This window comes from Microcebus murinus, chromosome 11, assembly GCF_040939455.1.
Source record: "Microcebus murinus isolate Inina chromosome 11, M.murinus_Inina_mat1.0, whole genome shotgun sequence".
Classification (NCBI taxonomy): Eukaryota; Metazoa; Chordata; class Mammalia; order Primates; family Cheirogaleidae; genus Microcebus; species Microcebus murinus.
The window spans coordinates 27,670,556-27,692,092 of NC_134114.1; the positions used below are offsets into that span (position 1 = coordinate 27,670,556).

At 40.5% G+C, this 21,537-nt stretch overlaps 1 protein-coding gene across 1 annotated transcript in view; it reads left to right on the top strand.

The window, feature by feature from the left end:
- Window positions 1–3,014: 3,014 nt before the first annotated feature.
- SLC1A3 (solute carrier family 1 member 3) overlaps window positions 3,015–21,537 on the top strand; it is a 75,216-nt gene continuing 56,693 nt past the window's right edge. Inside the window, exons 1-2 of the mRNA XM_012736441.2 lie at window positions 3,015–3,161; window positions 4,776–5,051. Of these exons, the coding sequence (XP_012591895.1) occupies window positions 4,871–5,051 (181 nt within the window). The 5' untranslated portion in view covers window positions 3,015–3,161; window positions 4,776–4,870. The remainder of the gene's footprint in view (window positions 3,162–4,775; window positions 5,052–21,537) is intronic.

Consider the following 21,537-nt stretch of genomic DNA (forward strand, 5'->3'; position numbering starts at 1 on the left):
AGGTTTGTTGAATGAATCAATGAATATGATAAATGTTCATTGTAGTTCTCTTCTCTGTAATTGGATTTTTTCAGGCTTCATATGATTTTAAAATAAAACCCAAATCAGTTAAAAATCCAATTAACCAGAATCCGTCACAGATTTTCTATTGTTTTGCTTTTTACCTTCATAATTAAGAAGGAAAGAAATTAAGACAAAATGAAAGACCACCTACCACAAGTACCATGTCTACTCCTCCTGCCTCTAGCACATCTGAGTCTGGTCCTGTTTGTTGTCTTAACATTCTACAGTTTTCAAATTGTCGAAAGAAGAATTGACACTTCTTATGATGATCCTAAAATGCAAGCCATTTAAATAAACAATGACAAACATCCCTCATAAAATTAAAAGTAAAAGTGGAAAATATTTTTTAAAGGTTTTCTAATTCATTTTCTAATGGGGATGCTTCATTTAAGGATGAGTTAGATTTTGTTTCTTGTAAGACTGACATTTTTTTCCCAGAAGAAAGAATTTACCTACAACATATTTAATCATAGAATTTTCAAAGAAAAATCTTGGCAAATTTTTCAAAAGGAGCAGCATTTGCCATATGTTTTTCTTTGTTGTTGTTGTTCTTCTTTTCATTCTAGAATACCAACATTAATATGACTCTCTAACTCTATGTCCCTCACCCCAAGTAGCTTTAAATTAAATATAGCATTCACAGGTTTGTTCATAATTTATTGACATTTCATTTTTTAGTGTTTCTATGATGGAAAAAAAATGTTTTAAAGGTTAAGGATCTTACCTATAAAGTAGGAGAAAAAACATAGAAATATGTGTTGAGTAAACCCAGGTGGCCCCCAGGGCATTACTGATACAGCTTTCCTAAAAGAGAAAGTGGTGCTTAAAAGAGGTAATTTCCAAATTTCCCCCTGACTGAAACCTTGTAACTCAGATGAACCCTGAACTGAGACTCTTTGCATCTCATTTTCTCATTAGGTTTTATTACAGCCAACAAAACTTCCAGTGGTAAATCACTTCCCTTCTCAACGGAACACCAAAGTCCCATAATGTCTGCACAAACTGAAATAATGAAATGGTTTTTAAGCAAGCTTTAGGGATTAGAGAGGGGAAAAGGAAAAAAAGAAGGGGCACCAGGGTCTTCTCATCTCTATGCTAACCAAAGTGTGGTTTTCCAGCCCTTTCTCTTGACTACTAAAAAACAAAAGAATAAAAAAGGGAAATGTCACTGGGCTTGAAACCCCATTTAAAAGCATCAGATTCCTCTTTCAAGTTCAAGTTCATTACACACACACACACACACACACACACACACAAGTGAACAAATTAGACCTAAACCCGTGCCTCAGATAAGACATGGTATAGTAAATAAACATTTTAAAAAGTAGTCATGGTGTTAAGACCTACCCCATCCACCTAGGCCAAAGGTGCCAACATAAAAATAAACAGTTTTGTTCTGTCAATTGAAGAAGCATTTCGTTTCACACCCTTGTATTATGCCATCCATTTAAAAGAGTTACTTAATGTTTACTGTGTATCAGGTATAGACAGGTTCTTGCCCCTAAAGAACTTATAATTTAGTAGAGAAGTAAAAACGTAACATGATTTTAAAAAGGATGTAGTAGAAGACCGCAGTATAATTAAGTGTTAAACAATGTGGCACAGATGTTAAGTGACCTAGATCACAGGAAGGGAAAGATGGCTGAGGGCTGGGACTGTCGAGAGTATGTATTTTCAATAAATTCTTAAAGTGATGCCAAATTAGAAAGTTGTTATAATTGCTGCTAACTTGTGATTTTAAAGTATTTACATGATTCACTACCGCTTTCCAACCAATTGCTGTTCAAAAGGACATGCATGGAACCGTTGAAGCTGGCAGGAGTCATTGCTCTATAATCTCCAGGGATTTGCTAATGAGGGGAAAAAAGATATATTTTTGTGTTGGATAATGGACCAAGAATTGAGCAGATTTTGCATGGGGAATATGAACCTTAGTGAACAAGAAAACAGAACTCAGGCTGTGATTTTGGTATGTTTTAATTTCTGATGAACTGTTTTCTTCCTGATACACAAGTTTTAAGTTTTATGGGTGAATCAGGCTCAAAAAAATAATTTTTAATTTTTTAATATATATTTTCACAATTTATTTCCCTTTTAAGAAAAGTAGACTAGAGGTTATATTTATATAAGAAAGTTATATTTATATAAGGCAATGAGAATTTTCTAACTCCTAAAAATGGTGTATTTCTGGGGAGGAGACCTTTAGCATCCTTCAAAATTGAGGCAGCTGACTTATCGTTTGAAATTACCAAACCTCAAGCGTACATTTGCACTTTTGGTGTTAAAATGCTTTTCACTTTATAGTTTGGCGAAGATCTTGGTCTCTTTATGTTTCTTACCTTTTCAGTCTTTGCAATACAGGCAGTGTGATCTAGATTAGATTTGTTATAATTAAGTTTAAACTGCTAAAATAGAGACATGTCTTATCTGGTGTTTTGGGTAACTTTAGACAAGTTTAGAAAATCGTAGTTAGCATTTTTTTTTTCTCCATACTTGATTGCATTCAGGGTCTTCCCAAGAAACGTCAGTTATTTCCCCACTTCTGAAAAAAAAAGGGACTTTTTCCTAACAGTTGTACAACCAGGCAAAAGAGCACACTCTCGTGTTCCTTTAAGGGAAAAAAAAAAAAAACCTGCAATAATGTAAGGTAATTAAATTTAGCCTTAGAAAAAGTCTTTGAAACGTTCTAATCAAGACTTCCAGCTTTCCGAGTGTGTGCACTTTATTTTTCAATTCTTCCTGGACCCGATTTTGCATTTCTAATGAAAGTGAACTGACAAAGCGTGAAAGTGGTCTAAGGAGCAAAACAAAGCCAGCAAGTATGCTTCTGGTGTGCCAGGATTAATCAATATTCCAGAAACCTCGGGCTTCCCGCCCCCCTGCCCCGCACTGTTTTCATTCCCCCACTCCCCCTCTCCCGGCACGGACTCCTCCCCTTTTCTTAAGTCGCCGCGGTAGTAACTTGCAGTTGCAGAGCACATGCCCGGCAGTGTCAGGGCTGGCCTGCCCCGCGCGCCGCGGCTCCGCTCCGCCGTACCTGCGGGGGAACTCGCCTTGCCACTGCCTGGCGTCCTCCAGCCGTTACGAAAGCAGAGAAGGTAAGCGTGTGTTCCTGCCGTGTCTCGCGTCTGGTTCCACTTCTCCGCCAGGGTGTAGTGTATTTCGTTTCCCAAGCAGAGGCGCAGCGAGAGGCAAAGCTAGCCATTTTGGTAGATAAAGTCCGTGCTAGGCATTTACTGCCGTGAGCGTGTGCGGTTGTCTCTCTCTATTCCCGTCCTCTCTTAGCTCGGACTTGAGTACATCCAGGGCGGATGGGGGCAGGTCGTGGTCAGACATATCTAGGGCCGAGGCTGAGCTTGACCAACTTTAAAAGTGGTAGAGAGAATCAGAGCTATTAGTAAAAAAAAAAAAAAAAAAAAAAATCTGGTTTCTTCCTTCTCCACTTTTCTCCTAAGCTTTTAATCGGGTGTGAAGTCTTAAACAACTTGTAGGTGTTACTACTGTGGCCCCCCAACCTGCAATTTTATTTAAAAGTCAAACTGTTAAGTCAAGTCTTTTTCCCCCCACCCTTGGGTTTGCCAGAAGCCTGCGAGGAGTCCCTTGGTTTCCAGTTACCACCCCCGCAGGCGCACACGCTGGCTGCTCGCGCTGCCAGCCCCCCACGTCCTCCGCGCGGCCGGTTTCCCCACACTGATCGTGGAAAAGGCTGTGGACCACAAGTCCTGTAAAGCAGCCGAAGCAATCTCTTGATTTTTCAGAACAGCCGATTTCCACCAAGGAAAGAGATTCACTCCAACGTATTTGAATAACCTAAGAGCGCTTTAAAGAAACCAGAAACCACACACACACTGTAATGTTTGGAATGAAAATTGGATTCGTCTCCTCTCCTAGAAATCCTAGATTTTTAAAATACTTAGAAGTCAGCGATAGTTTCCCCAGAAGACTCCACTGTGTTTGCCCCCAAAGGCAAATGCCACTTGGTACTTATACTCCTAATAAAAATGAAAATGAATTATGATCTCGGATCGTTTATAGATGTGCCAGAGCACTTTGCTTATTTCATCAAAGAAATGGAAAAGTTACCCTGTAAAATAGTCAAATGTATTTCCCATTTGACTGTGGGCACTTGTGTTCTTTTTACGATCGTATTTACTAATTGATATTATCATGTATTTTTCTCAATGAAGAAAATAGCTAGTTACTTTACTACATGTAGCAGAAAGACTCAACTGTGGCATATCAAAATCTTAATCCTTTTTATTGACCTGGTTATGCCTTCAGCCATGTATGCAACATAGTTTATCAAGTAATTACTGAGCACTTGCCGTACATTCAATTCTATTGAACACTTACCAAGTGCGTATGTTGTTCAAGGCTCTCGGCTAGGTTCTGGGGAGTAGGGTGGGGATGGGGGTGCTCAATCACACCTAGCTTTGAGGAACCCTGTTATAGCCTCATTGGAGAGGGAAGGACAAATTTTTTAAAAAGAGAGAACATGAGTTTCTGCTCATATATTCTGAATTTATGCACGTTTCTCACACATGGTCTAGTAAAATATGCACATGGTAGCCTTGAAGCCTGGTCTTGTGGCTGCCCAGTCCTTGATTCCTACTGAGAGTATACACTTTGCCAAGAGCTTGCCTGGTGTGTGGGCAGCACTGATTTTTCGCCCCTGGAAGCTGTAATTCTTGTCTCTTTTTCTCTTATTCTAGTTGTGTTCCCTAACATCAGCGAGGAGGTTTGGCTTTCTGGGAGTGATTCTGAGACACTGAGGTGCAAAGAAGACGCGCCCAGAGAAAAGTAAAATATGACTAAAAGCAATGGAGAAGAGCCCAAAGTGGGGGGCAGGATGGAGCGATTCCAGCAAGGAGTCCGTAAACGCACACTGTTGGCCAAGAAGAAAGTACAGAACATCACAAAGGAGGATGTTAAAAGTTACCTGTTTCGGAATGCTTTTGTACTGCTCACTGTCTCAGCTGTCATTGTGGGTGAGTCATTTGATAAAAAACAAAAAACCTGTATCTCGTTTCTCTGGGGCATCTGGCTGCCTGGGAACATTATCAGACGGACTGATTGTAGGTATTCAAAATGATAGCCCAGGCTTTCCTCTGAACTTGAAGATTTTTTTCCTAAAATGACAGTTTGTTGGCATATTTGGGCAATAAATGGTAAACACATGGGAATCTGAAAGCAGCGTTAGTTATTAGGCATTATGCAAATCAATTGCCTATGTGAGCAAGTGAAATAAATCAAATGTTTTCCCATTTCATGTGAGGAAAAAAGAGTGATAATTTAAGCATTAGGCATGAGCAGTTAAATAATAACAAAAGCAGGTATGCTAGATTTGGCCAAAATGTGATTATTATACAATGTCACTTTCCCTTAAAACTGATTAATATAATGAGTACACCAAAAATGGGATATGGGTCCCTAATAGTAATTATATTCTAACTGAGGCTGACTTGGTGCTAAGTAGCAATGCCTAAACATAGAGGCCGAATCTTTTATGTGTTTACACTCAGCAACTGGTAAGGTAAATTGGGGAAAATGTTAACACAGATCTCTTTCATTCATTGCCCCGCAGAGACTGCCATAACCAGCTATACCGTTTTTGAAACATTTCAGTCTCTTTCTAATTTAGCATGGTTGACAGCAATCTGTACTAATAAAACATTTTTATTTAGTTTATTGGTATCTGAAGTCATAGTTTATTACTTATGGGTAGCATTGATCTTACTTTAAAAGATAGCTGAAAGAACTACTTATTTTGAACTTTTGACCAAACCAATATAGAAATCCTTAAGTTGGCAAACATATGAGCCAATGCCAAGTTGTAAAAAATGCTCTAACTTGAATTTCCACCAATTTGCCACAAAAAAGTTATTCACATATAGTTTTAATCTCTACCTTAGAGTTTGTCAAGATTTCCATCAACTATACGGAGGTAATAACTGCATAAAGATTTAGAAAATTCTGTAGTGTGTAAATATAATTATAACTTTGTCCAAAAAAATAGAATTCCTAAATGGCAGACAAATAGAAATACAGCAGGAGCATTTGTCATAAGACTCTAGATATATCCCATTTCAACATCTTTGGCTCCTTTTGAGTAATTGTTGGTGACTAATGATCATTCAGTTAATTTTAGAGATATTCAAAGAGCATGTGTCCTGATTGGTCCACAGAAGTAATGGCTTTCTATAGTAGGTTCCTAGGTTCAAATATATTCCTAGAAGCATTTCAGTACCACGCCTTTGTTCTGGAAGTCAATGCAAAAATGTAATATGCTCACCTCATTTTTGCTCTGAATCACAGTCAGTGTCAAATCAGGCAATGGCTGCATAATAATAATAGTAAACATTTATATAGTACTATTCCAGCTACTTTCTAGGTGTTTTGCACATATTAGCTCACTTAATCTTCAAACAAGCCAAGAAGTGAGCAAGAAGGGATGATTATTACTAAGATGGTCCTTGTTTTATAGCTGAAACTGACTATGGAGAAATTAAGCAACCTGCCCAAAGTCACAATGCTGGTAAATGCTAGAGCAGAAAGTCTAGTGCCAGAGGCCCTAACCATTCTACCATCCTGCCTTTCTGCTCTGCTTACCAACTGACGTCTTGTGAGAGATGCCAGGAAGAGAAACTCTCCCATGTGTTGGTGGAGGCAAATTAGCTAGCAGTGCTAGATGTATTCACATAGCGTTGTCATTTTACTATATGATTTACCCAGTTAAACTCAGCAGAAAATTTACAATTCTACAAACGATTAAGCCACTTCCCTCTCATTCATTTAACAAATACCCATTTATTTCGTAATCCTAGGAAATCCCAGGTGTATAATAATAGAGCTCAGTAATAATGGAGTACGTTTGAAAAAGATGCAGAAATGCTTATTCAAAATGGTATTATAAACACCAGAAAGGTTTGATTTCTAATATAGAAATGTTTCCATTAAAGAACAGAGGAATGGAACGTAATAAAACCTGAACATGGAAGGAAGTTTCTAAGCGATTAGTATGAAGAAATAATATAGCTAATAAAAGGAAGATAATACCAGGATTTAAGAGTCCATTTTCTCTAGGAGTTCTGGGATCACTTCCTCACCCAATGAGGCCTTTCCTAAGGTTTGTGAGAACTGCAATAAAAGTTGGCTGAGCTGCGGTGGATAAGTTGGCCAGATGCCCTCCTGGTTGGCTTTACTAATGGAAACTTAAGAGGTAGAAGCACCAAGAAGAAGGCACTAACAAAGAAACACATAAAAAGAGCTCATTGACAGTCAGAGAGACCACTGAGTCTACACTAAAGATTCGGAATAACAAATAGACAACTTAGTAACAGATTTAGGAGTAAAGGAAGAACCCTTCAGTTATCTGTTGGTGTGTCTTCCATTGACGGCCAGTAGACATAAAGGCTCTATTTAGCTTGTCACTGGGTTGCATGTCTACATCAGCCTAAAAGAAATAACAGGAAAAGTGTATGTCTGGACACAAACTCTAATTTATTTGCTGTAGCATAGGAAAAAATGGGAAAGATGCTAGCAAGGAAGAAGGAAATAGTTATTTCCCCAAAGATAAGAAGAACTCTAGCTATTACCCACTTTTCAAATTCTTAGGTTTTCATTGTTTTTAATTTTAAAAATACACTGGGAAAATCTATGTATTGGGGTGAATTTTTTGTTCAATCTGTTTCATTTTGCCTTTTTGAAATAACATGTATGTGCATTTAATGTATGAAAGTGAACACTAGAAAAATATGGAACAGAGGTAGAGACATGTGAACCTGTATATTCAGAATAAAGCAGAGAATTATAAACATTTCAGTATTAATTCTCTCTACAAGCAGAAGTATAGAACCACTTGTGTGATTTTATGTCATTTCCAATGTCATTTCCAAGCAATGTCAAAGTCTGAATGTGCCATGCTACAAAAGCCCATGTAACAAGAGCAGATTAGCAACCTGAGAGAACATAGTACCAAGTTCCAAGTCCTATTAAGAGGGCTGATCATGGAAGCATTAGCTAATGTCTTCCAGGGCTGTTGCAGAAATCCTTCTAACAAAAACCACACTGAGAGGAGTGGTCACTGTCTTTCTACCTCCAGAAAGCACTTTCTCATTTCAAATGGGGTGGTAAGTTGTATTAGAGTGACCTCAGACATCTCGCTGAAAGAAAGGGAAAGTCCTTTGTCAGGTTCAAGTCATAGAATGCTGACTCTTTGCATGTCTAGGGAATGAATCGCACAATAAAAATGAAATCACATACCAAAGAATTATGAAGAAATGGGTCGTAAGATCATCTGCAAGGGGTAGAAATCTGTAAATAGAATTGGATCATGGTTTTACCTGAAGGAGTTCACAAACATAGTAACAAGCACCTTTTTCTGATGCTGGTCTTGCCCTTGCTGATTTCTCCTTTATATGGGTTTCAGAGAATTTGGTGACTTCTCAGGGAACAAAAACATACTGACTAAAGTTTTATAAAGCATCCCACCCCCACCCTGTTCACCCATGCTCTTTGGCAATAAATTTAAATTGCACTAAAATTCAGTGCAATTCTATAGTATCTCTAGAAAGATATACAAGAAACTGGTCAGCATGGCTGTCTCCTGAAATAAGAGCTGGGTATCTCAGGAATGGGGCAAAATAAATACTACTTTCTTCTGAATAAGTTTTTGCATAGTTTGAATGTTTCTTTGCCTCATTCATATATTATCTACTAAATAAGTTCAATTATTTTTTTAAAAATTCAATGCTATTCACCAATTTAACAAATATCGAATGTCATGTATCTTGCCTTGTGTTATGCAATGGAGATTCCCTGTTTTCAGGTAATTTAGTGGGAGACATAAATGAAAAATAAGATGAGAAAGGAACATATGATCAGAGACAGTAATAGAGATGTTTATAATTAACTTTAAACATTTTTTAATGAGATCATATCCTACTGTTTTATAGAATATATGACATTTTTCTGTGTTGGTACTTTAGAGATTCCATTTCCTCATTACCAGATGCATTGGGATCCCTAGATGTGCCATATATGAAAAAAAAAGAGTGTAGCTTTTGATGAAAGACAGACCTGGATTGATATGCCAGCTGTGTGGCTGACATTTAATAGCTGTGTGATCCAAAAGAAGGCATTTAACTGCTCCGAGCCTCCGTTTCCCCATCTGTCATTATAGCTATACTATATATTGCTAACCTTAATAGCTAACACTCACCCTGTATGCCACGCACTGTTGTAAGTATTTCAGTATATGAACTTTATTTAATTCTCACAATTCCCTAGAGAGGGAGGTATTTTTATTACTCTCATTGTACAGACAGGGAACTGAAGCTCAGATCCTTGTCTCACGTACTGAGTGGAATTCAAATCCACTCTTCTGGCTCCAGCTTCGTAGTCTTATCTACCACGCTTGTCTGGGGCCTGGTCCCTGCTCTCAGGGACTTCCCATTCTGGTTTTATTACAGCAATTAGCCAGGAGTCTGTGCTGAAGTAGGACAGGAAAGATGGAATGGAAACGTTGAATTGCGAGGTCACTGGTGAGACTTGGAGGTTGATTTAATGAGAGAAGGTGGACTGCAGGCTGACTGCCCCGTTTCCGAAGAGAGAGGCTCACGGTGCCAACTATGAAGGCAGAAAACAGGAGGAAGATTGGGGTGGGGGATGCACGAGGATAATACCCGTTGGACCTGCTGAGTTTAAGAGGCGGGACACCACACCGGTGGCTATCTAATGGAAGCGACTCACTTTAAGTAAAGGTTTGGAAAATATTCCTGTGATCTCCAGACTAAGAGAGGATGGTACTGTTTTTGAATTTTAAGCGAATAACGATCAATGAATCAGGTTATCCTACTGCAGAAGCTATTCAGTGTGAGTCTATTCTCAGAAAAGTTTTTTCGGTGACTGTAGGGCCTTCGTGCCTGCGAGCAGTAATCTTTCAGAAGTGCCACAGTGGTGTTCTGCACCCTGGACACTGTCTGGCTGAGTTCGTTCATTCAGTCAAATGGGTTAATCGATGTGGTTTACTATCAGCTACTGGGCTAAACCAACTGGTAGTGAGACCACACTAGCCAATTGCTTGGGTTAGAAGAGCTGACATCTTCTCCACACAAGTTGAGAAATAGGAATCCAAAGAATGGCGGCCAGATTTCCAAGTTAAGACCTATGGTTTCTTCCACGCTTCCTGGAAATGCGGAGGGAGAGAGGTGCTTCCGGAAGCCCTGAGGCAAGCCCTCCTCTGGCGTTACCAGAGCCCAGCTGTGCTGTCACTCAGCGGAGGCTGGGCAGAGGAGTGGGAGGGAAGGAAGCTGTGGATTTGCAGTACCTTACTCTGCAGACGCAACACAGGGACATGGTCTGAGGAGGGGATGGCCTTATTTCACTCTGCTTCACCGTCTCCGGGAAGCACAAATACAGAAGAATTGACAGGGCTGCTAATGGCAAATGCCTGACACGTGTTCACAGCACACATGGATCCCAGCTCTCTTCCACCTTCTCAAAAAGCACCCCAGGGAGCTGCCTCCTAGTGCAAGGGAATAGTCCGGTAAGGTGTAGTGGAGTTCAGAGCTGTGGGTTCTGGAGTCAGACAGCCTCGGTTTGTGTCCCACTTCCAGAGCTGAGCCTCTGTTTGTTCATGTGAAAAATGGGATGCTTATGAAAACTCTCTGCCAAGATCTGTAGCCCAGTTGGCCATGTACAAGACACATCACCTGAAATGATTTCCTTAAATGCTTGGCAGGTAAAGTTTCCATAGAAACTATAAACCCCTCATCCTTATGTCCATCTCTGTTCTATGGCATCGAGTTGTTGATAAACTATGCACTGATTGACGACACTGACCTGCCAGAGAACCACAAGACCCAGGGATTTGGGGAGGATGGGGACAGGGATAGGAGATGATATTCACGTGCTTTAGGTTTAGGAGAAGTGGCTTCTGTTTCCTTAGCTAAAGAAGAGAGCCAAGAGAGTTGTAGGAAGAGACTTCATAGTTGCAAAGGGCTTTGAGAGGCAGAAATGAAAGCCTTAGAGTAAGTGATCCGGTCATTATCTGTCCCTCGCCTACCTGGCCTCCCGAGCAGACCCAGAGAGTAATCCCCAGGCAGCTGTTATCAGAGTAGAGACTGTCAATGGAGGGAGTGCCTGACAGTAGATCCTCTCTCAGGAAAACGGGGACTTGCTAAGAAATGTTTAAGAAATATTTTTAATAAATCATTCAATTGTGCATTTTTTGTTCATACCACTTGGGGCTGATCTGAGGGTTCACCACCTCCCTCTTTTCTCCTTTTCCCAGCGTTGGTGTGAGCTGTTAACTGCCATCCCTATCATAGCAGGGGCTGGAGAGATGAGGGGTGCTGAAACCATGAGAGAAATGTGGCTCGTTTCCAAGAGAGTACGAGTTATTTTGAAGCAGCGAGTAGAAGGCTTAATGTTCTAAGAGTATCTTTAGATTTTATTTTGCTCTATTTTTCTTCCTGTGAATTCAGATATTAAGACAACTGAGCAGGCAATTTCAAATTTCCCTTTCAAGTAGGTAATCAAATAAGCAAGTGTGTTCAAAACAATTGCCTACAATAATAATACCTTCCGTTTTTGTGGTGTTGCAGTTTATGAAACACTTTCCATTGCACTTTCTGTGGCATGTGAGTCCATATTCAGTCCACCATCTAATTTGTATCTGCAGATGTCTGGGATGCAGCTGAGAAAGCATCCAAAGGTCCTGGGTACAGACCCGGCTGTGCCGTCAACGAACTTTCTTTCTGATTTAAGACAAATCTCTGGGCCCCACATTTCCTCATCAGGAAAGTAAATTTGGACTAATGTCTGCTTCTAACTCCAAAATTCTATAATTTTAAATCTAGTTTGCCTTCCTGTAAAGTATCAGAGTATGTGGAATAAGGAACACAGGTTTTTTTTTTTGTTTGTTTGGGAGGTTTTTTTTCCATCCTATGACCATTGGTTGGATCTGTCCCCTAGGCTGATGGCTCCCCAACCCATTGTGGGAGCCATCTCTCCAATCCAACAAGCTATCTCTCCCCTTGACTTCTTGAAGGTTGTCAAGTCCTTAGTCTGAGTCTGATGATCAGTGTTTCCTAACCAGTGTTTGAAGACACGAATGGGAGCCCCCTCCGCCCTTCAGTTTTCCTCCCGTCTCTCATAAATTAGAGGAAGAAAATTGTGGGCCTTTGTTTTTGCTATGGAATAAACAAGATTATAAAGAGCCTACACTGTTGGGAGGAGGCAACCCGAGTTTAAGCACTGTCTTTCCCAAGTTGTACATTCCCAGTGTTAGAGAACTTGATATTTATGGAACACTGGGATGCCATCATTCATCAAGTATTTGGTCTGGCAGCTAGGTGAGCTGTATCATCGCTGTGGGATGAGAAAACACACAGAGCACTTCAGGGCACATGGTTCAGCCAATTACACTCACCAAGTATCAAAACGATGAGTTTTATGTCAAGCTCCGGTGCTATCAAAATTGCCCAGAGCTTATTCCTAGGCCAAGAATATTCACATCATTAGGCTCAATCAAGACATGTGCTCAAGAGGTTTTAAAACCAAAAAAGGCAGAATAAAAGCCTCAAAAGGTTTAGATGAAGGAAGATACGCCCCAGATGAGTTAAGACAGGGAAGGGAGAGGGCCCTCCCTTTTTTCCTCTGTGTATCACATCAAAGATTTGAAGGTAAATTTAGGAGCAGTGAGTTGAAAGACACAATCAAGTTTTGAATTTCAAGACTCAGTTCCTGTCTCCAGAGAAGGCAACTCCATTCTTCTTGTCCTCAAAGAGACCAAAGAGACCTCTGCCGTTCTCCAACAATTATTCCAGGCCACAACCCGCTGCTGCTTCTCAAAGAGAAGACACTGGGCTGTTAGTGAGAGACTTTTTATTCAGAACCTTGTAAGATGAGGCTCATTTATCCCTAATGAGACTAGGGGTGGACAGTGACTGCACTTCTCACCCTGCAAAGATAGTCCCTGCTTTCAGACACATGGCATCGCTTGAAATTCCATCTTTAAAGCAAATATAATGGAAGCCCAGGGGTACATGTGTTTGACTGGGAGTTTGCTGGTGCCCCCAGCTTATTGATGAATGGGAAGGAAAGACATCAAGAAGGAAATTTTGAGTCTATGAAGAGACTGCCTATGACAAAATTTGTCTTGTTTTTACCTATTTATTTTTGTTTTCTTAGATTTGCTTTTTTAGAGCAAATGAAGGAGTCATATAAGCAAATGTGAGATTCAGTAAACTTTTCAGGGCTTTGTAAGTTCTAGCCTTCAGGATGATGGATAACGAAGGAGCATGTTGCCTCTGCTGAGTGGTTTACAATGATAGTTTGTGGCTGTGAGTTTTGGGTTCCAGCATCCTTGTAACTCCAAGGCTAATGGGTTGAAGCAGCACAAGAGCCTGTAACGATTGAGCTCAAAGTTTTATCAGATTCATTTCCTTTTCTCCAGAAAAAGAGAGCTGTTTAGTCAGAAGGTGATCTACCCACTATAAATCTGAACACAACTTGTGGCATTTCTCTCCACGGCCCAAACTAAGAAAAACTCGTTGTTGAAGCAAATTAAAGTAGGACTGAGGAGAAACTAACCCAGACCCAGAGTAGCTTTTTAGAAAGATCCAGGCATCCAGTAGAAATGATGTAAAATAGAATGCAGTAAGATTTTTTTTTTAAGTTGTGGGCCCTTTAAATTTTTGCTTATTTATTTTGTTAATTTACATATGCAGTGAATAAATTTACATAGTCCAAAATAAAAAATTACAAAAGGATATAAAAAGAAGGTATCCCACCCACCCCTGTGCCACAGGAATCCCGTTACCTTGTTATTCATTTCTTGTGTGCCTTTAGAGTAATTTTATGAATATAAAAATAAATGCATATTTATTCTTTTTTTTACCCGTTTGTATACAAATGATAGCATAGTATACATAGCCTACCTTCCACCTTGCTTTTTTCTCTTTACAATATACCTTGGATATTATTCCTTCTTAGTACATAGAGAGGCTCTTCATTCTTGGGGCTACAGTGTACGGGTATGCCAGGATTTATTAAGCAATTCCCAATTGATGGACACTTAGGTTATTTCCAGCCCTTGGATATTATCATTTAAAAAATGGTGTAATGAATAATCTTATGTGAAAGGTATTTCAGCCTGGTAAAGTATATTTATGGGATACACCCTTAGGAGTGAAATTGCTGCGTCTAAAAGTGCACACATTTGTAATGTTGATAAATATTGCTAATTTGTACCCTACAGCGGTTGTGGTCATTTGTTTTCCCAAATTGTGGGCCCTAAAAAAGAGTTAACCTCACTGCTGCCCCTGCCAAAGGTAAAGCTCAGAGAACTTCAGGCTGGCTAAGCAGACACACCAAAAAAACCTAAAGAAATCTGTGCATTGAAAAAAATGCAATTTCGGGGTAGAATCAAGTAGATATTTCTCAGCTCTCTGCTTCCAAAGCCCAAATTTAATTCAGCTTTGACACCCAAAACTTTTATTTGTATGATGCATTCATCTTTCGAAGCACTTTAACAACTCTTTCCATCTATGATCTTTGCAACAAACAATAAGAAAGATGGAACTGGGTTTCAGTTTTTGTCCCTCCCAGAACCCCAGCCCAACTTAACAAAAGTTTAGAAACTGAAATATTGAGCAACTTGTTCAAGGGACTTCAAAATAAGATATCACCAGAAATAAGACTATAGATACATAGACCCCTGCCCACCAGGCCAGCCCTGGCTCTTTCAGGTAGAGTCTTAGGTGAAGCAACCTGCCCCCAAATAATTCCCCAGAATCCTGGTCCCAATGGTCTGAGGATCTGAGCACAAACAGGTGTCCGCTGGACTCTAGGGCAGAACATGACGTCAGAAAATAGGAGCGTGCCGCACAGAGACATGTAAATTAGCAGAGGCTCTGAAAGAGCACGAGGGGGCATAGATGGAAACGGGGCACTCTTGCCTGCATGAGCATGTGACACAAAAGCAAAAAGCAAAAGAGGAACTTGGGAAGTTTTAAATATATTTCATTTCCAATTTCTACTCATAACAATATTTTTTTTCCCAGAAAGGAAGACCACAGGTTCTGATGATTTAATTGGTATATCTAGAACATGAGATTTCTTTCAATGACAGTGCATAGGACACTTACAAGGCCATAGGATTATTTGTAAATTAAATTACTATTTCACAGAGCCTTTGTTGGTGCAGTTTTAGGGAGAAAGAACCAGGCCTTTCTCAGAACTCCAGGGTTCTTCTGATCCAGCTGTCCCACGAAGTGATACGTCATTGGGACTTCAGTGTGTGTCTGCACCCTGCTTGGTCATCAGTCACCCAGGGCTGGATCCTGGGGCACCACGGGTGGAACAAGGCTGGAGCAGGTATTTCCCACCTCCAACAACAGGAAATACCAAAGGACAAAAGAATGAGCCAGGCCTGGGGCTCAAATCTCTGTAGGATGTGGGAACAGAGGAGTGAGGGAGGGTTGAGAGGTTGCCTCCAACACGGAGTAGCTTCTCACCAGGAAATGCCTCGAAGTTTGGCTGAAACAAAAGACCAGGAACCAGAGGAACTCTTGGCCAGGTAATTTCACTGTTATGCCCTTGCCTTCTTTGTAAAAATAAGCTAATGGAACTTTATGCCCACTAAGCTGGCATGAAACAGGCTTTTTATGGCTTCTCCAAATTGGACCAAGTCCTGAAATAGCAACTTTTATTCAATCTCTCAAATAATTATTTATTGCATACATGCCATAATAACTGTAATGGCCAAATTGCGAAAGTATTTTTTGTTTTGTTAAATGCTTTGTTATGTATCAAAGAGTTTAGAATTGAGTAGAAGAAACAAGGTGAATTCACGTAAAGCAGCTAAGATTTATGATTTGGTTTACATGGTTCTTTTAAACTTAGAACATTTAGGTGAGAATAAAATTTCAGGAAGATCTTAGATACGTCTTGTATATTTTATATACAAATATTATATATTTTTATACTTTGCATATTTTTAAAAAAGAAAAAAAGAGGGCCAGAGAGATTGTGATTTGAAGCTATGGGAACAGATCTAAGTTTGAAACCCACAGTCCTCACTGCAATGTAACCTTGGGCTAATGGGTTACTCTTTACAGGTCTTCATTAATGAGATGGTGATAATAAATCCTATAGGTTTGATGTGAAGATTAAGTAATTTATATAAAGTATCTTTTAGCCTAATTTACTGGCAGAATTAAGCCCAGAACCCTCATCTCTGACTCTCAGTTCATGATCTTTCTATTTATTTATTTTATTTTTATTTATTTATTTATTTAGTTTTTTTTGTTGTTGTTTTTTGGCTTTTTTTTTGAGACAGAGTCTCACTTGTTGCCCAGGCTAGAGTGAGTGCCGTGGCGTCAGCCTAGCTCACAGCAACCTCAAACTCCTGGGCTCAAGCAATCCTCCTGCTTCAGCCTCCCGAGTAGCTGGGACTACAGGCATGCGCCACCATGCCCGGCTAATTTTTTCTCTATATATTAGTTGGCCAATTAATTTCTTTCTATTTTTAGTAGAGACAAGGTCTTGCTCAGGCTGGTTTCAAACTCCTGACCTTGAGCAATCCAACCGTCTCAGCCTCCCAGAGAGCTAGGATTACAGGCGTGAGCCACCGCGCCCGGCTAGTTAGTTAGTTTTTGAGTCAGAGTCTCACTCTGCTGCCCAGGCTAGAGTGCCATGGCATCAGCCTAGCTCACAGCAACCTTAAACTCCTCCTGGGCTCAAGCAGTCTTTCTACCTCAGCCTTCCCCGTAGCTGAGACTACAGGTATGCACCACCCTGCCCAGCTAATTTTTTCTATATATTTTAGTTGGCCAGATAATTTCTTTCTATTCATAGTAGAGACGGGGTCTCGCTGTTGCTCAGGCTGGTCTTGAACTCCTGACCTTGAGCGATCCTCCTGCCTCAGTCTCCCAGATTCTAGGATTACAGGCGTGAGCCACAGCACCTGGCCAGTTCATGATCTTTCTACAGCATCACACCTTTACTCTCCCGCCTGCTCAAAAAGTCTACCTTAGGAGAGAATTACGGATCAAGAGCTGTCACTCTTCATGAGTGAATCTAGAAACCTAGGCACATGAGAAATCGAAGTTTAGTGAAGATCCAGTTCACAGATCATAAGAGAGAAATCACACAGTTTTGAACAGAGGGGATGTTCCTTGGGGAAGGTTCCTATGTTCACATAGTGCAATGAGGACTAAGATTTACCGAGAGCACTGAACAAAGAGATTCCTGCATTCAGAAAGTGTTCAACACCAGCAGGGGGCCAGCCACTGGTGGACACTTGTCACCTAAAAGAAAATAAGCATTTTTTTTGTTCATTCATTCCACAATATATTAAGCACCTACTATGTGCCGGGAACTATTTTAGGGGCTTAATATACATCAGTGAGCAAAACTAGCATAAACCCTGATCTCGTAGAGCTTACATTTTAGCAGGCAGAGATGATAATAAACAACAAGCACAATACATTAGAAAATTATATTGTATTTTGGAAGATGATAAGAACTACTGAAATGAATAAAGCCAGCTAAGAGAGAAGACTGTTCAGGGCAGGCCTCATTAAGAAGGTGATGTCTGAATAAGTCTTAAAGGAGGTAAACCTTGTAAATAAATACCTGGGAAGAGTGTTCTAGACAAAGGGAAGAGCTAGTGCAAGGACCAGAAAGTGGGATCATATCTAAGGTGATGGAAAAACGACCAGGAAGCAGAAGGGGAAACGGAAGTGAGAGGAGCAGAGTAGGAAATGGGTTCTGGGCATGGTGGCTCTCGTGAAGCGGGCCTGGTGCAGCCACTGCATGGCCTTGAGCTTTGACTCCATGTGAGTCACCAGTGGAGGGAGTGGAGCAGTGATGTCATGACCTAGGCATCAAAACAGTCCTTCTGGGCCTTATGTTGGGTGTAGTCTATAGGAACGTGGAAGCAGGGAAAACAGTTAAAAGACTAGTCTAGGCAAGAAGGAGGGTAACCTTTAAATCTTGGAGCCTTCTTCATGAATGAATTAGAAAAAAACAAATTGAGCCTTAGGAGGCAAAGGACTTACCCAGGGTCACATGGAGAGTTAAAGGATGGGCTAGGACTAGAATCTCAACATCATTCATTCACCAAGCATTTTTAGAGCATCTTGTCCGTGAAAATAGGAGCAGCCTACTGAGGAGGCTCAGAAACCTGTGCATGTTAGACCCCCAATCTCCCTGTGTGGTTCACTTGTCCACTGTGGGTGGCACCTGTGACTTACTTCTAACCAATGGAATATTGCAAAGGTGAAAGGTGAAGGGATGTCATCTCTGAGATTTTTATTACATGATGCATCAGATTGTTTTAACCTTGGGACAAATTAGTGCCAGTTTGTTTTATTTGGGGGTTTTTGGCTACATAAATAAATAAAAAGATCCTAACAGGCAAACAGTAGCATTTTGTCCCATATAGCCGTCGTGTGCTATCAACACAAACATTTGATAGTGTGATTTTCCTTGGGATAGTGCACATGCAAATAGACAACATGGCCTCCTTTCTGGCTGAAGATCTGCTGGGCAAGCTTTTTCTGGACAGGAGTGAGAATGCCCTCTGGCTGGTGTGCAGTATAAATGCTGGGAGAGCTGGCTCCCTCATCTTGGGTGGGCACCCGGTAGTTATCTTATAGTTGGCCTCAGAATGTGAGGTCTTTCTCAAGATCAATGCCTCTGTTGCTTTGAGATTTCTTTTGGGCACCTGAGCTCCTTTTGGGGGCCACCTCTTTTTCTGGAGGACTGTGCATTGTGAGTAAGAACTCTAGAAGGCTTTTGTCTGCAAATTTTGTCATGAACAAATTTGCAGACAGAGGAAGACCTTAAGGAAAATGTTACTATTTCAGACTCCAATATTTATGAAAAGTTAAATTGGGTGATTTGATCTAAATTGTACTTCAAATCGTGCCTCATCTTTTACTCTTAAATACTCTCTCAATATTCTCAATAGTTTTATTAAATTAAATATGGACCAAATTCATACAATAGTTCTTTAACATTTAACTTATTGTGCGTGTTTGGCCTTAAAAAGCAAGCCCACGGTGTGTGCTCTGTGAGGATGCAGTGGGCACTTTGTGTCTTAGTTTAGAAAGTGAGATGATTTTTAATGTTCCAAAGAAGTATTTGTTGTATAGACTCCCCAGGGGAAACAATGAACCCCTGAAGGACTGCTTTCTTGGGCTTTCCACATTAGGAAATATAAAGTATTTAAGCAAAAACTGCATCATTATTTCTAGCATTCAGCTGACACAGTTAATTTTGATCACATTTAACTTTCTAGTTAAAATATTTCCTAGATTCTAGTAATCTTATAAAAATACTAGTACAGGAATACTGTCAGATTGTTAAGCAAGAGTGACCAATCCAAATACAGCACATGACATCCATATATATAAATAGTATAATGTCACCTAGATGAAAACTTTGCAAAGTTTGTTTAGGCTTTAATAAATCCTATTTGGGAATGTATTGATTCTGATTTTGATTGTTATTTTTGCAGAGTAATTGATAACGAAGGATCTGCTCTTTTGCACTGAGGATCTGGTGACCATAAAGTTGTTTTTTTGTTTGTTTGTTTTAGAAAGAGTCTTGTTCTGTCACCCAGGCTGGAGTGCAGTGGCATGATCATAGCTTACTGCAGCCTCAAACTCCTGGCCTCAAGAGATCCTCCTGCCTCAGCCTCCCAAAGTACCTAAAGCTTTTTATTAGCCATGGGACCATAAACTGATGTACGTCAATAAGTCCCTACTAATGGACCTCAGTTTTGCAAAAGGAGAGCTGCTTTACCAAAGAGAAACAGGGTTAAGACCTCATCCTGCTACCTTGCACTGGTTGAAAGGATGGAGTGAAGAGGTTTCTGGAAAGTCTGTGCATCATGCTGTGAGAACGTGTCTCAGGGAAGGCTTTTCTCATTGCTGGGCTGGCATGTGATCAGAAACACATCTTCGCATTTAGAGTATTTCCTCTTGATGAGATGCTGACAGCTGATTGACCCCACCACTGGTTTCACTTCTAGTGCTGCCTGTGGGAGGAGAAAGGTGAAGAACAATGCCTTTTGTTTGTTTATTCATTCAACAGATGGGTTGAAAAAGCTAGATGTTGACATCATTAAGTAAAATCAACTGTCAAAGGAAAAGAACCCAAACTCTGTAAAATAATTTGAACAGGTTTTTCTGACCCAAATGTGTGCAACCATGACACAGAGGGCCACTCTCAAGAACCCCTGGGAGCCACTCCCAAGCACAGTTTGGTTTTATACACTTTAGGGAGACAGGAATCATACATATAGTCATAAATCCATACATAGAAGGGGTACATTGGTTTGGCCGAGAAAGGCAAGACATTTCAAAGCCAGGGTTTATAGGTTACAGGTGGGTTTAAAGATTCTTGGATTTGTAATTGCTTAAAGTAATGAAGCTTTGTCTAAAGGTTTGGAATATTTTAAGATAAGGAAGTCTGTTAATCGGAGATGAGCTGTACATACTGTAGACTTATATCCAGACTCAAGTGATTGGCTAAGTAAATTGATAACCTGCAGGTGTGGTTTAAGCTTTGTCTTGCATACACCTGGGCCTGTTAATGAGTTACAAAGGATATCTCCAAGAAGGGAGGGGGGCACAATGAGGCTTGTCTGACCTCCCTTCTCAAGGCCAGCAACTCAGCTTGAAGGTGTTTCTGGGGTCCCCTGGGCCAAGAAGGGGTTTACTCAGTTAGTTGGGAGGCTTAAGATCTTATCTTAGTTCACACAACAAAACCTTTCCCCAACTTAAGCTCTAGATTTAATCTAATTCAAAATAGAATGAAAAAATAGGCAAAACATTGTGTACTAACTTAGGCTCATTAAATTAATACCGTGACTATTGAGAGGCCATGAGTGCAATAGAGTTAAGTGAGTCTGGACTCTGGAACCTGGCAGCCTAGGTGTGAAGTCCACTTCAGCCCCTCAGCACAGCTTCGGGCAGGCACTTGACCCCTCTTTAAGCCTAGTGTGGCTCCCACCTGCCAGCTGTGTGGTTTGGGCAATTTACCCACCCTCTCTTTTTTTGTATTTTATTTTGTTTAAGACAGAGTCTTGCTCTGTTACTGGGGCTAGGGTGCCATGGCAACCTCATACTCCTGGGCTCAAGTGATCCTCCTGCCTCAGCCTCTCAGGTAGCTGGGACTACAGGCATGTGCCACCATGCCCGGCTAATTTTTTTCTATTTTTAGTTGTCCAGCTAATTTCTTTCTATTTTTAGTAGAGACGGGGTCTCGCTCTTGGTAAGCCTGATCTGGAACTCCTGACCTCAAGCAATCCTCCCGCCTTGGCCTCCCAGAGTGCTAGGATTACAGGTGCGAGCCACCATGCCTGGCCACCCACCCTCTCAATGACTCTGGTTCTTCATCTGTGAGATGTTCATAATAATAGTGCTAGTGCTATTATTCTAGCCGCAGCAGTGTTTG